Genomic DNA, 13,818 nt, shown 5'->3' with positions numbered 1-13,818 from the left:
ATAAATGTAACTTTATATCATGCATTCAAGTAACATGCAGAGTGATACATGGCAGTGTGAGAACCACCTAAGCTAAGCAGACTAAACCAAAAATACTACCTCAGTACGTATTTTCGTTTGTATACTGAAGACGCATCTACGTTCATGCCATTTTAGTAGTACCGGGAATCTAAAAACATCCTTTGACAGCCCTATCTTTCTTTCTATCTCTATTCTATCTCTTCATAGAGTATATTTTTTTTACTAGCGATCTATTGTATCTCTTACTTATCCACCATGGAAACATGATTATTGTATCCTTGTTTCCGTACGTAATATTCTATTGGTGTATGTAATTGTAATGAAAAGCGTTTATTGTAATCATAGAATACTTTTAATTTGCTTGCACACAGCCTCTATTGAGAACAATATATGGGTAATGTGTGATGTTTAAAGCCCGGAAGAGTTATGAATATATCTGTATAACGACATGCAATACTTAACGCCGTAATACGATAACAATTTTTAATACTATATTTACCAGGCTCGATGGTTAATTACAAATGTAAAATATTTAAAAACGACATCGGTAAACATTTCAAATAAAATGCGTTATTTAAAATCACTTAAGACAAATAAATATGTATTAACGAAAAGGAATCGAAATACTTAAACGAAGTTTAGATATGAGAAAAGGTTCGAGCAGACGAGACGAGACGAGGCGTGGCGTCCGCCGAACCGACACGAGCGAGAACAATCTAGAGTTAACTTATAAATTGCATATATCATACATCTAAATCCACGTAACTTATTTTTTATTCAGTTTCAAGTTTCATAATTTTACTTTTTTTTTATTATTTTTTGTTTTATTTTTTTTATACCATAATCTCTCGGTTTTGTAACCACAGCGCGTTGTTGCCGGTGAAATTTGCCTTCCACGAATGATTTGGTGTCTCGGACTCACGACATAACAGTGAAGCACAACTGTTTTGATTCACGAGCGATATCACTATTTCTTTTTCAGCAAGACTAGTAGTGCCCATCTTATAATTACATTTAATGTCCAGTTAAGCACACAGAGCGTTTATCGAGAGATTCCGATCGGCTCAAACAGGGTAGCTGAATGAATTCACTAGATACCGATTCTTAAAAGTCAAGCAGTCGCACTTAACAGTTGTGAGGCAGGTCCGAAACATGTTAATGTATGTCAGGGGGGTATAGGGGCGCCAGGACCGGGCGCTAGTCGGCCTGCTCCGGCTTGGCGGAGCGGTAGTGCGGGCGGGGGGCGGCGCGGGGCGCGCGGGGGCCGCCTCGGCCGCGGCTCTTGAACCCGCCCTCGCGGTACGAGTCTCCGTATCGCTCGCGGCCGTTGGTCTCGCTGGCGCCGCTGTCGCCGTTGCCGTAGTAGTTGTCCCCGCGGCTGGAGTAGCCGTCCTTGTGGCGCGGCTGGTAGTTGTCAGAGTACTGGCGCGGCTGGTAGTCCTTGCCGCCGCGGCCGCCCTGGTGCTCGCGGTGGTAGCCCTCGCCCTGACGGGCCTGGTAGCCGCCGCGCCCGCGGTAGCCGTTGGGGGCTCCCCGGCCGCGCCCGCCGCCGCCGCCGTACCGCCGGTTCTGTCCGTAGCGGCTCTGTCCGTCGCCCTGGCCCTGGGTCCTGCGCTCGGCACCGTCCTCGCGCTCCGGGCTCTCGTTCTCCTTCCATTCCTCGTCGTGGTGGTTGTTGTTGCCAACCGCTGGCGGCGCGGGGGCGGGCGCGGGCGCGGGGGCGGCAGGCGGCGGCAGCGGCGCGGGCATGGGCGCCACGGCGTAGGCGGCGTGCTCGGGGAGCGGCGCGAAGTGCGGCTGCGGCAGCGGCAACGCGGCGGCGTCGGGCGGCGCGGGGGCGGCGATGGCCACGAAGTGCTGGTTGGTGAAGGTCTGCGTGGGGATGGGCCCGGGCGAGGCGAGCGCGGGCGCCGGCTGCGGCGTGCCCGCGGGGCTGTCCAGCTCAGACTCCTGCAGGAAGAAGAAGTTCTGCGAGCCGATGACCTCGGCCAGCGGGCGCGGCGGGTACTGCTGCGCGAAGTAGGCGTGCTCCACCTCCTGCAGCGTGATGGGCGGCAGCGGGCGCAGCGGGTAGGCGGGGGGCGGCACGGCGGCGGCGGGCGGCGCGGCGGCGGGCGCGTATGGCTGCGGCGCGGGCGGCAGCGGGGCGGGCGCGGGCTCCTCGCTGGGCGGCTCGGGCTCCGGCTGCGGCTCGGGCTCGGGCGCCGCCGACTTGTCGAAGTACCCGCACTCGTGCACGGTGGTCACTATCTGCTTGATGTGTGCGTACGTGGTGCCGAGCACCTCCTTGGGCTTGCCGTCGATGATGGAGTACAGGTGCTCGGCCGCCTTGCTCGCCTGCGCCTGGAACCCGAGCTGGCCTTCCACTGCCTCACCCTCTTCATGCTTAGGCGTCACTTCAGGATACCTGCAAAGTTCAGGTTTTATATTAGGTGTATTGAAATTACAAATGATTTTTAATATTTTCATGGATAACGAAATATAAACAACAGAAGACATAATTATTTTGTGTAGTATCTGGGGATTATGATTATAGGTTACAAGCAAAATTACCTACACCTAATACCCACTCAAAATATTCCTAGAATAATATCAACATAATATAATCGCTTTAGGCACTCATAAAAACACTCAAGTGATAAAGTACCTACTGCTAATCAACAACCAACAGTGAAAAGGAATATTTATAAAAAATCCATTACTGGATACTTCTACATATATAAGAAGCCAATGCCTTTTACGCCCCAGTTCACATACACATCACACCTGGGATTCTCTATTCATCTATCTCTCATATCTCTTCAAATTCAAGACATGTTTTTAGTAACTATTTGTTATATGTTTTGGAATGAAAAGCATTATCTTTCTACTTACAGCTCATCCAAAATTTTCAGATCTTGCTCAGTGAGTTTAGCTGCACCATTTGTTCCGTTGAGGAAGTCTTCACGGACCTCTGGAGTACCCATCTGCACCAGGCAGTCCATGATTAGAAGTACCTCACGGATTTTGCTGGTGTCAGAAGCATACCGGACCCATGCATCCTGGAAGAATAATTAATTGGTAAAAGATCTATAAAATAGCATTCATATTGTTATTATTAAGCAATGGATGAAGTTCGTGAATACCACTCAAAAAACATATTTGTAGAAAAATAGTAGGTCCAGAACACACATAATATGGGTGTAAAATATGAAAAAAAGAGTGCTTTCCACTGGGTTTAAATATTTCTTTGAATGAAACCAATATAAATATATTGTCGTAGATTTCATAAAATTTTGCTCAAATCTGGATGCTATTTCTGTGCCTTCTGAACTTATGTCAAGGTACAAATTTCTAGCATTATAACTATAGATATGCCTGCAAATATGTACCCTCTTAGCTTGTTTCTTGGCCTCCCTCTCTGCAGATACTGCAATAGAAGCCATTTGCTTGGCGAGGTCCCGTGCAAACTCCAGTGTTTGAGACACTTCATCGTACTTGGCAACAGCAACTCTCTGGTCAGCATTCAGTTCTTTTCCTGCTTTTTGCAAGTCTCTGTATGACGTCAATTTACTCTGGAAACGCATAAAAATTGCATGTTTTTAATTTAGCCACAGGTAAAAACTTAAATAAAGAACAGCTTCAAATTATAATCACTAATTAATAAGCTATATTACGTTTGTAATACGAGCGTACACTAACCCTAACCAGTTTTTCATAATCGGCATTGTAAGCAAATAAAAAAAGTTGTAAATAACATGATTTGATCATTTTGAACAAAGGATTTTTTCGTCATGATCGTAACGTATTTTCTGAGGTAAGTATGGACATGTATAACAGGTTGTTCGTGGATTAAATTGATGAATAATTGTAATGAATGTTAAAATAAAATGCTTCAGCGCAATTTCAATACCATCAACATTGGAGCACATGTGTGAAAATGGCGTCAGCGGTCGGAACCGACACGGTTCGGTTTACTGCTGTAATTCTATTGCTACAGCACTGATGAAGTTAGATCATAAGAAAATTAACGTAATGTAAAGCTATAAATATTAAAAGAAGACTAATACCAATGTAATTAATTGGTTAATCACATTATTACAAGACAAAGTTTTGTGTTGGTTTACGTACCTTTCGCTTCTCCAAATTACGGATTTTATGTTCAATAATCGTCAGAATCTGTCGTACTGGCGAATTATCCGTAGCTTCCGAAGAAGCTGGTTTTTCAGACTTTCCATTCGCGGCTGAAGGCATCCTTCACAGGCAACAACTTTTCCTGGTTTTGGAATGGTGGTGGTTGTTGGGTTGTTGTACCGTAGGTAGAATTGCGATAGTCTATGGTACAATGCGATAAATAAAATTCTATACACAGTCATTTTGGTTGGACGACTGAATCCTCGCGTGCTGCTTCTTTTGATAAAATAAAGGTCTTGGTTTGTTTATTCAAAGAAGTTTTGCTATAAATAAAACTCATTGGTTAAATGGTATTTTTAAATTCATCCCTTTTAAATAATACCTAATAAATAAATAATTAGTCATTTATTACACCGATATCATGATACACTAAAATTTCTAGACTATATTCTAATTTTTAATCCGAAAGAATTCTGACAGTTATCGATTTTTGATATGTCAGAGATCACAAACCTTTTTTGGCTGGGTACTTTTTTCAATACGAGTCTGAACATCAGTTGTATCCGGCTAATTTTCGATATTATATTTTTAAATATTTAGAATTAACTATGGTTTTTTCATTCATTCGTTTTTATTCTTTAGGCGCAAAAGAACAACGAGGACACTTCTTTCTGGGAGAGAGAAAGTCTGACTCTTGAGCTTTGTCAGATAGGGCTGCTTCCCGGGAAGAGCTAGGTTGTAGCTCCATAACGTTTATAAAAATCAACAAACAATTTTTTATAGTATAGTAATAGCAGCAGCTTGATGCACAATCGATCTGTTGATTTGACAACTGAACACAATCAAACAAAACGGTGATGGAATCTTCATACTCTGCAAAGTCAAGGGTATGGTATGGTGGTTGTCAGACCAAGACCGAGTACTTACACTACAAGAATATTATGGAAGCTTTATCCAATTTTACTATCGCTCAATAAAATTCAAATAATGTACATTGTACAACAGATATACTTTACGTGTGAAAAAAGTGGTAAGTAAATAAATAGTTCATCGCTGACTGTTTCATATCACTGGACGCAAAAATAAGTAAAAAATAAAACCAGTGATAGAACTATCATAACACTCCTCTTTTTCCGTCAGGGGTTAAACAATCGCTTCCTACTGATAGTTTACTTAATTTATATCGTCGTCGGCGCGACGGTAGGACAACTACCTTAACCCAACAAACAAGCTGCAACAGCCGACATATACTATGATGTAGGTCTGGTTATAACAGAAGCTCAGAATAATGTATTTTGTTCTGATTCATAGAACAACTTCTTCGTAGTTCGTAGTTTACTTACTCTATGAAATTGGCGGTTAAAAAAAAGCTCTTGTATTTATGGTAAAGGTTATGTTTATTTTGTTACTCTGAAAATTTATATTGGAATTGTATTTATTTAGTGTTTTACTGTTCCATTTATTGATTTGATTAAGATTTACAAAACTTTACACATATATCATATTGACCATGTCTTTTGCATTGAAGGTAAGTTTTACTTTTCGTGTGCACTTCCATGCTACATCACTCGGTATAACCTATATTAAATTCGTTAACTATATTAGTTCTTTAAAATACCCTTTTCATTTTAGTTACCGGTCCTCTTCAAACCTCAACTGGTTGGTCTCCAGTGCCAGAAGTTCCACACCTCATCTCTTAGAAATGACAGTCAAAAAACTGAAAAAAGTAAGTATTGTATTTTATAATAATAAAAAATCACCTTATCCTTATGTGTGAGGGCAGATTTTCAATGAGGAGATAAAAGGCAATAATTCTAATACTGTTACTGTGTTGCATCAGAATTAGGTATTCCTAGATCAGAATGTTTCTATGTATTAGACAGTATCAGTTTTTTTAATTCCTTAGATAACATTTATCTGACTATTGGTAAATCAGCCCTTAATCTTAAAGAAACATAACGCTTTTCATTGTTATAATTTTTTATATGTATTGTTTTAGCAATCAACCAAGTGACATTACTCGGAAGAGTAGGTGCTGATCCACAAAAGAGAGGCACAGAAGAACGACCTGTGGTAAACTTTTCTCTTGCTACTCATTTCAATTATCGTTATGAATCCGGAGACATGCTTCAGCGTACTGACTGGCACCGAGTCAGTGTGTTCAAACCAAGTCTGAGAGACACGGTCTACAACTATCTAAAAAAAGGACAACGAGTTTATGTCACAGGAAAACTTTCATACGGTGAAATTAAACTAGATGACGGACAGGTTAGGACAGCATCAACGGTTATTGCTGACGATGTTATCTTCTTCCAACCAACCACCCAGTCTGAAAAGTGAATTGGCCAAAAATTTGTTAAGTACTTCTATGTTTCAAAGGTAGGGTTTAAAAATACCATTAGTCATTAAGAATTAAGTTACATTTATAAGTACATAGGTACATTAAAATCTATTTTCAAATTATTGTTTATTTTTAATGTGTCCATTATAATTACCCAAGAAAAGTGCTTACCTCATCCTTACCAAACTCGGTGGTTAAACTACTTATAATATTATTTTATTACCTACCTAATTCTTTTTATAGGAAGAATACTTTATAGCTATCAAATATATTTCTCAGACATAAATATTTACTATAATATATTGTGAATTTAAGTATAAGAACAGGGTGTGTACAGCACGCATAGTTTGGTCGAATATACATTTACAGATGATCTGATGATCGTGAAAACTAGATTTGTCCTGCAAAATGTTTGAACTCACAACTTGTGAGAATCAGGTAGGCCATCCAAATTCTCTACAGGAATCCAAAAATCTTAAGTGGCACTTAAAACTTAGTGGCATATTTAGTGGCACTGCTATGTTTGCAGTTTCTGTATTGCATACACCCCTGCAGAGAATAGAATATAATATTCTATTCTCTGCAGGGGTGTTAGTAGCTGCAGGTGCTCTCTAGAATGGAACCTTTGTGCTTATTGCCACAAGATCTCATAACCAACTTCCTAAGCAGTTCGCACCACGCTGATCCACTTTGACGTAGTAAATCATTCCTTGTTGTGCTCTTGTGCTCTACATTAAACATTAGTATATTATTCTTATGCATCTAAAATTCAAAACATCCGGCCCTGTCTATTACTGGACCGTTACTACTCCTTCCGGTATTAGATAAATAACGATAAGCATTTAGCATTAAGTCCACCTTTGGTACACTTATATTTCATATTTGTGCAATAAAGTATCAAATAATAATAATAATAAGAGAAGCCCGTGGGCTATGTTTTATATGACTTACATACATTCCTAATTACTCACCTGCATCGTAAACCGGCTCCACGTTCGAGACTGACGGACAGCATTTGTATATTTAGTACCGCTCTCTGTAGTATATTTTTCGCAAGGGCTATGTAGTCCTGCAGTATGATTTCTATGAAAGTAAGAGTCGGGATATAGGGATACCAAAATAAACGAAGTACTTTACATAACATTCTCTTCTTTATTTTTAGGTTATAATAGATCCGACACAATCTTTTTATATGAAAAACCATTTTTATTTGTATTTAACAAATTGGAAATATGGTTTTCATACGCCAAAATAGAAATAACTGTAAAAATACAAACTCAGCTCTTAGTACTTATCATACTAGGTTCAATAAAGCTCACATTTTGTTTTACAAATCAAATACACTCTCTTTACAGTCAGTTGCTTATTACTACCTATCTTAACTATATTTACAACATGATACTTTTATTCTTTATGTAATTTATCTATAACGATAAGAGAGATCACAGAAAATTGTAGCTGGAAATCTTGTGTAAAAACCCTAGCATACTCTCTATTAGTCTACCACTTTACATTTTTATCACAGTGGATGATTTTGTCAAGTGTTTGATATTTGTTATTGTCTCAAGATACCTTTGCATTATTACCACAAACCAGTTTCTTATTACCCTTAAACCTCAAGCTGCCGAAAATTGTGGCTTTGCGAAAACTTAATAGATTTCATGCTACAATTGGAAAACATTGCCAAAAAGAATCAATGGAAGACAATATTGGTATTATAAACATAATTATCAAATTTCTAGTTGACTTAGGTGATTATAATTTTTGCAGGTCTTCTTTTCAGCAATCTATAAACAAAAATGATCGTAAACTAAATTAAATTACATAAAATGCATCTATTCACGAGGACGCACTCATTATCAAATAAGCTACAGTAACGTCAATGACTTCTGGCAACAATGTACTCGCGACTGGTTGTCCAAACGCAGTGGCGATCCATTGCACGAAATATTAAAACAGTCTCTATAAATCAACACATATAAACTTGTCCTTTTATCTAACTACTCGTAAAGGAATTTGACACTATCAAGCATTTAATCACTTGGCACAAAGGCAACAGTTTTAATAATTTTAGGTCCATACCCTGTTCTCAACTCCGGAAACCCAGATAAAACTGTCAAAGTTCTCTCACTAAACACAATATTTAGAAGCAAAATAAACTTAACAGTAGGCAATAATCTCAACAAATATTGTTTTACAGTTACAAGGAAGACAGAAAACTCGTGAGAGATATTTGACTAGGATTAGCGGGAGGAGTCGATTGCTCCAGCGAGCAGTTCACAATCACATCACGGTGGCGCATAGCTGAGCGTCCATCATTGTTTGATTCGAGAATCATTGTTCACACTTTTCACTTTTGAGATTGAGGCCGTAGTTTTCGATGGAGTAGTCGGTCTCGCGGTCGCGCCGCTGCATCATGTTGTCAGCGATAAGTGCGCTGATGCGGTGCTTGTCGAGGGCGGGCGCGGGGTGCGCGGGGTGGTCGGCCCGCGCGCGCTTGCGCCACGGCTCGGCCGCCGCCATGCTCAGGTCCGTGGGCATGTCCTCGTCCGCCTGCTCCTCCTCGCAGTGCTCCACCTTCACCTCCGTCTTGATGGCCACCACCTGCTGCTGCGGCGGCACCCGGGTCGGGCTCATTTGTTGCCTCAGCAGGGAGATGTTCTTGATGTTCTTCAGTTCTGTCGGGTTTCTTAGGAACCTGTAATGAGGAGTAGATGATGTTAGTCTTCAAGTCATGCCTGAACACTAGGTTCTTCAAACATTACAATCTGGCTCCTTTCCAAAACATGTAATTATGTGAAATACTTACTGGTAACAGTGTCGTTCGCCTTGCACCTTCCGCAGGATGTTGACGCGGTAGTAGTAGCGCAGGGCGCGCGACATCTTGTCGTAGTTCATGGACAGGTGGTTCTTCTGGATGCCCCACAGCTTGGCGAGCCCCGCCGGGTCCACGATCTTGAACACGCCGGTGTCGCGGTTCTTCCACGCGATGTAGCTCGTGTACCGCTGGCCCGGGTCGTTCAGTAGCTGCTGTAGGAAATCCCACAGAAGTCTTCCATCTGAAAGTAGAATAATTGAGTTAGTACTTGTCGATTGCTATGGAGTTGACATTTTATTGAAATAATTATGCTATATTTGAATCTTACAAGTGTTTTGGATACTTACTTGTATTTGATTCCGGCATGTCGTTGGGGAAGAATTCTCTATGCTGAACACGATAGTGTGATGACTGCTGAGACGCGTGGGTCATCGGCGCCGGACTCGAGAGTGGCGCATCTTTCGGTGAGGGTGGTTGCAGATGGTTGTCTTCATCGGAATCCGAGTGATTGCTTCCGGAGCTGTTCTGTGTAGGTGGCTGACTAGCTTGAGCGTAGACTGACGCGTAGCCGTTGGTGTCGCCCCTCTGTGGGCTTCCGGAGCTGTCGACTGAGGGTGCCGGGCTCAAGGTGACGGAGTTGGGTTGCGCGGCGGCGGCGGCGGCGCTGTGGAAGTGGTGGAAGCCGTCGACGGCCCACGTGGGGGTGGGCGGGTGTGAGTGCGGCGAGGGCGGGTAGGGCGCGGCGCGGGCCGTCGGCGTCACGGGCGACGAGGGCATGCGGCCCAGGATGGCTGCGTCACGCACCAACATTTGAATAACGTTGTGAAGAACATCTCCCGCGCCCGGGCAACGCTCACCCAAGTCTGTTTTGGTTAGCAGGCACAATGCCTTACCTGCAAAGACAAAATTATAACTTCATTAGTTTCTGCTCGTTCTTCGCACTTGATCGAGTTCCTTATTCCGGAAACATAATAATATTAAAACTTTAATGAAGTGGAATCAATCATAAATGAAACCCACCATTCATTTGGAAAAGATCCATGTCGAAGTTGGGCAGGTCGAATTCCCTTTCGCACCACTTGAGGAATATGGCGACATCTTCCCTGCTCCATAGCCTGGGCTCGGCGGGGAGGCCGGCCGGCAGTTGTGCCTTGGAGTCGCCGAGGGGCGAGGGCGGCGGCGGCGCCCACGGCAGCGGGTAGCGCCACAGCAGCTCCGTGGGGCTAAATGGCAGCGGCAACCGCTCCATGCTGGGCCCAGAAGGGAGTTGAAGACTTACTACTTTCATCACGATTGTCTGTGAAAGAATGCAAAAACAATGTTCATCGATTGGCAAAAATTTACACCTGATCTGAATAGAATACTGGATTAAAACGTTTGTATAATCTAGGGTGCTAGCATTTTAAACATTTGTGTTGATTTCTGATTACGGGGTTCGTCCCCAAACTTCGCTCGTTTTATTTGTATCTTCGGCTTCGTCGACAGATGGCGTTAATTGTTTTTGAATGACCAAACAAACTGTTCCTCTGTCTGTATCGTTTGCAGTCGTGTAGAAAATTTTATTCGTATTCGGTTGAACTGTGTGTGTGTGTGTTTAATAGTGTGTTTTTAATTCTAAAGATGGTAAGTTATATTTATTTCAAAACACGATGACATCATCTTTATTCCGTGAGTTTGCATAGCCGCAATGCATGGTGGATGAGGAATACTAGTAGAACTAGAATACTAGTTGAGTCTAGCATTTAATTTCTTTACAGAAAAACACTTTGGATAGACTATTCACTACTGTCACTACTAAAACATTTGGTCTTGAGTTGAATTCATACAACTTGGTGAAGTTTAGTTTGATGACGAGCAGATTTTTTATGGTAGGTACTAATGCTATGGTGATAATTTTTGTGATGTCCTCTTTGTCTGTCCTATTTTTATAAAGGATCTGAGTTTAGTTTCTATTACAATCATAAAATTCTATAATCGTATATTATGTTGTGGTTAGTTACTTTTTTATTGTTTATCAATTTTGTATTCTAGCCATCATGTCTTGAACCTGTTGAATCTCATTTATCTAGATTATGTATAGGAATGATGCAACTCTTATTACATTATCTTGTTTGGACTATTCTACACATCTAATTATTTAATTTGATGCTATTATTGTTTCTTTATGTCTATTACATCTTTATGTTGTTTGGAATTTGTAAGAGAGATCGCTTTATTCGATGAGAACAAAAAAAATATTACAAAACATGATTAAAGTTATAGCTGTACACTGTTAAGTTTTCCTAACGAATATTTTCGATGTTAATCTCTAAATTAATATTGAAAAGAAATCAGTGTCTAATGTGAAAGAACCATTTGCATATTTACTGAAAAAGAAATAATTAATCCAGATAGTTAATCTTTTGCAAGGTCTAAAATTAGTATTGGTATTACTTACACTTAGTCCGTAGTTCCGTATTAATTATGTAATACCCAACTACCAATTAGTTTTCAAACTACAGCAAATTGTTTCGCGTTATTTAAAATTCGTGGGTTTGTTGCAAAAATATAGATGCAGAGGAAGAAAGGATATCCTATGTGTGACATTTCTAGTATAATACAAAGTACTCTGTGGTGTGACACCTGCCAGACGCATTTTTTTATAAAGAGGCGGGGGCCTCCGGACTATTGTTGTTTGTTGCGAGGGAAGCTGAGTAATATTATTATTGCCAATGTAGCTAATAGGGGTGCACGGAAAAGGGACGTGTAAAAAGGGGACCACCGTAATCTCTTACAGCGCATAAAAATATTGATAAGTTCTACTCTGTCGTTATTAATTTCTTGGTAACATTCTTGTATGGTTGGTTGTGTTGTGTTGCTAATTTTTTGGAGTTAACAACCTAATTTGGTAAAATACTAATGGTAAAAAAACATTAGTTAATCGAACGAGGTTTTTAGTGACGGAATGTGATATGGGATTGCCAACTTGTTGAGTGTGAGCAATTTGGAACATGAAAGCATAGATCCATTTTCCTGGTATTCAGAATTAGCCTTTATGTTGAATATTAATCATAACTACACAGTTGTACTAGGAAGTTAAGTGGGTACCTACATCGTTATTAGTTTATTACTATCATTGCTTACCACTTATGAAAATGAACTTATGACCCTTGGTCTTGCCCTTTCCCTTCTTGTAGTCTACCAATGAACTCTTTGATACAGACAACATAGGAATTGGGACTTAATAAAATAAAGAATCTAAATTCTGTTCAATGTTCGTCTTACAAGCTAGTCCTAATTACAAATCTGATAAAATTATGATTCGAACCGTTCCATGCTATGTAATAATAACCTCTATCGTACTTTCGAAGTTATTTTATTGATAACCTATAATGTAACATATACGATTCCGAACCTTTATTATTATTATTTCTTCTGTGAAGGATCGAAATCCGGTTTGTACGGTACATTCAACACGCTTTATCGGGCGCGGTCGGAAATGCGTAAAGTTGCGATAGCGTAGCCCGCGATAAGCGACTTACCGGCTGAGCTGGTCCGGAACTGGCAGCGCCGGCTAAATCCCAAGAGTTTCTTACACCAGTCTAATCAGCACATCATAGTCACAAGCACTAGTAGCACAAAATCCAGTGTTCACTGAGCACGGGTTACACGCGGTCAAACGGCGGTCCCTCCAAACGTGTCGTGTTACGGCTCGCCGTAAACCAGCAGCGTATCTGAGGGAACTAGCTCGAGAACGAGCGTCTCGAACGAGTGTTCAGCGCGGACTGAGCGCGGTGGCGGCGCGGGTGGAGGACGCGAGGTGCCCCTCCCCCTCCCCCGCCGCCGCCCCCGCCCGCCGACGACGACGTTGTTGTGCCGCGTCCGCGTCGTCGCCACATACCGAGATAAACTTCAGGAGCGGATCCCATTTCTTTTGAATAGGACTTCAACTCGGTACTTTAGTGTACGACTTGTGTTTTGTTTCCACAACCTTTTTAACTCTTTTTCTATAGATTCAGATGTTTCTTGATATATCTACAGATTCAAGCGCCTCAAATCCGTAATCTTGTGTTAACACGGAAATGTTACAATGATTACGTCATGGCACCTAGGTACTGATTTTAAAACTTCGAATAATATGTTCACTTCCTTATTTATTTTTATTAAATATTTGTATCTGACTCCTTACTGATTTTGATTTGTCATGTTGTGTTTCCGGAAAGTAAATGGTTTAGCATTTGTAGTGCTTGTTCAATCCATAATTAAAGTTGTATTAAAAAGTTCAAAGTTTGTCTATGGAGTTCCGATTAACCTTTATCTTCTGTAATGACGGCAGCTTGCTACCTAGTTCGACTCGATTAAGCTTCACTAAACCAAACATCCTCCATCCTCATAATTATACTGGCTGATTGGTCATTACCATAGCTGCTATTTCTTATTCTTGGTCTCATTTGTTAGCCACTTATGGTGTGAATGTAAGTTATCAAGTAGGTAGATAATGTAGCGCTGCTGAGACAAAGCACAGGAAACGTCGAGCGGTGGGCTG

The 13,818-nt window shown here is 41.2% G+C and overlaps 3 protein-coding genes across 4 annotated transcripts; 1 reads left to right on the top strand and 2 right to left on the bottom strand.

The window, feature by feature from the left end:
* Positions 1-354: 354 nt before the first annotated feature.
* Positions 355-4,329, bottom strand: LOC105391074 (caprin-1). The gene is made up of 4 exons (XM_038112312.2): positions 4,132-4,329; positions 3,393-3,575; positions 2,896-3,062; positions 355-2,428 (listed from the first exon to the last, which is right to left on the bottom strand). Exons 1-4 carry the CDS (start codon positions 4,252-4,254, stop codon positions 1,219-1,221), a joined length of 1,683 nt encoding a protein of 560 aa, XP_037968240.2. The 5' UTR covers positions 4,255-4,329; the 3' UTR covers positions 355-1,218.
* Positions 4,330-5,481: 1,152 nt separating this feature from the next.
* LOC105391066 (single-stranded DNA-binding protein, mitochondrial) lies at positions 5,482-6,597 on the top strand. 2 transcript variants are annotated; one of them, XM_011562476.3, is made up of 3 exons: positions 5,482-5,662; positions 5,767-5,860; positions 6,134-6,597. In XM_011562476.3, exons 1-3 carry the CDS (start codon positions 5,645-5,647, stop codon positions 6,472-6,474), a joined length of 453 nt encoding a protein of 150 aa, XP_011560778.1. In that variant the 5' UTR covers positions 5,482-5,644; the 3' UTR covers positions 6,475-6,597. The 2 variants fall into 2 exon arrangements, with proteins under 2 accessions (XP_011560778.1, XP_037967908.1); XM_038111980.2 differs by having other exon boundaries at positions 5,502-5,662; positions 5,767-5,864.
* A 1,010-nt stretch (positions 6,598-7,607) lies between these two features.
* Positions 7,608-13,051, bottom strand: LOC105391065 (ets DNA-binding protein pokkuri). The gene is made up of 5 exons (XM_011562475.3): positions 12,815-13,051; positions 10,314-10,590; positions 9,641-10,186; positions 9,285-9,534; positions 7,608-9,173 (listed from the first exon to the last, which is right to left on the bottom strand). Exons 2-5 carry the CDS (start codon positions 10,579-10,581, stop codon positions 8,810-8,812), a joined length of 1,428 nt encoding a protein of 475 aa, XP_011560777.3. The 5' UTR covers positions 10,582-10,590; positions 12,815-13,051; the 3' UTR covers positions 7,608-8,809.
* Positions 13,052-13,818: the final 767 nt, after the last annotated feature.

Source organism: Plutella xylostella, chromosome 13 (genome assembly GCF_932276165.1).
Source record: "Plutella xylostella chromosome 13, ilPluXylo3.1, whole genome shotgun sequence".
Taxonomy (NCBI): Eukaryota; Metazoa; Arthropoda; class Insecta; order Lepidoptera; family Plutellidae; genus Plutella; species Plutella xylostella.
This window is presented reverse-complemented; position numbering and strand designations above follow the sequence as displayed.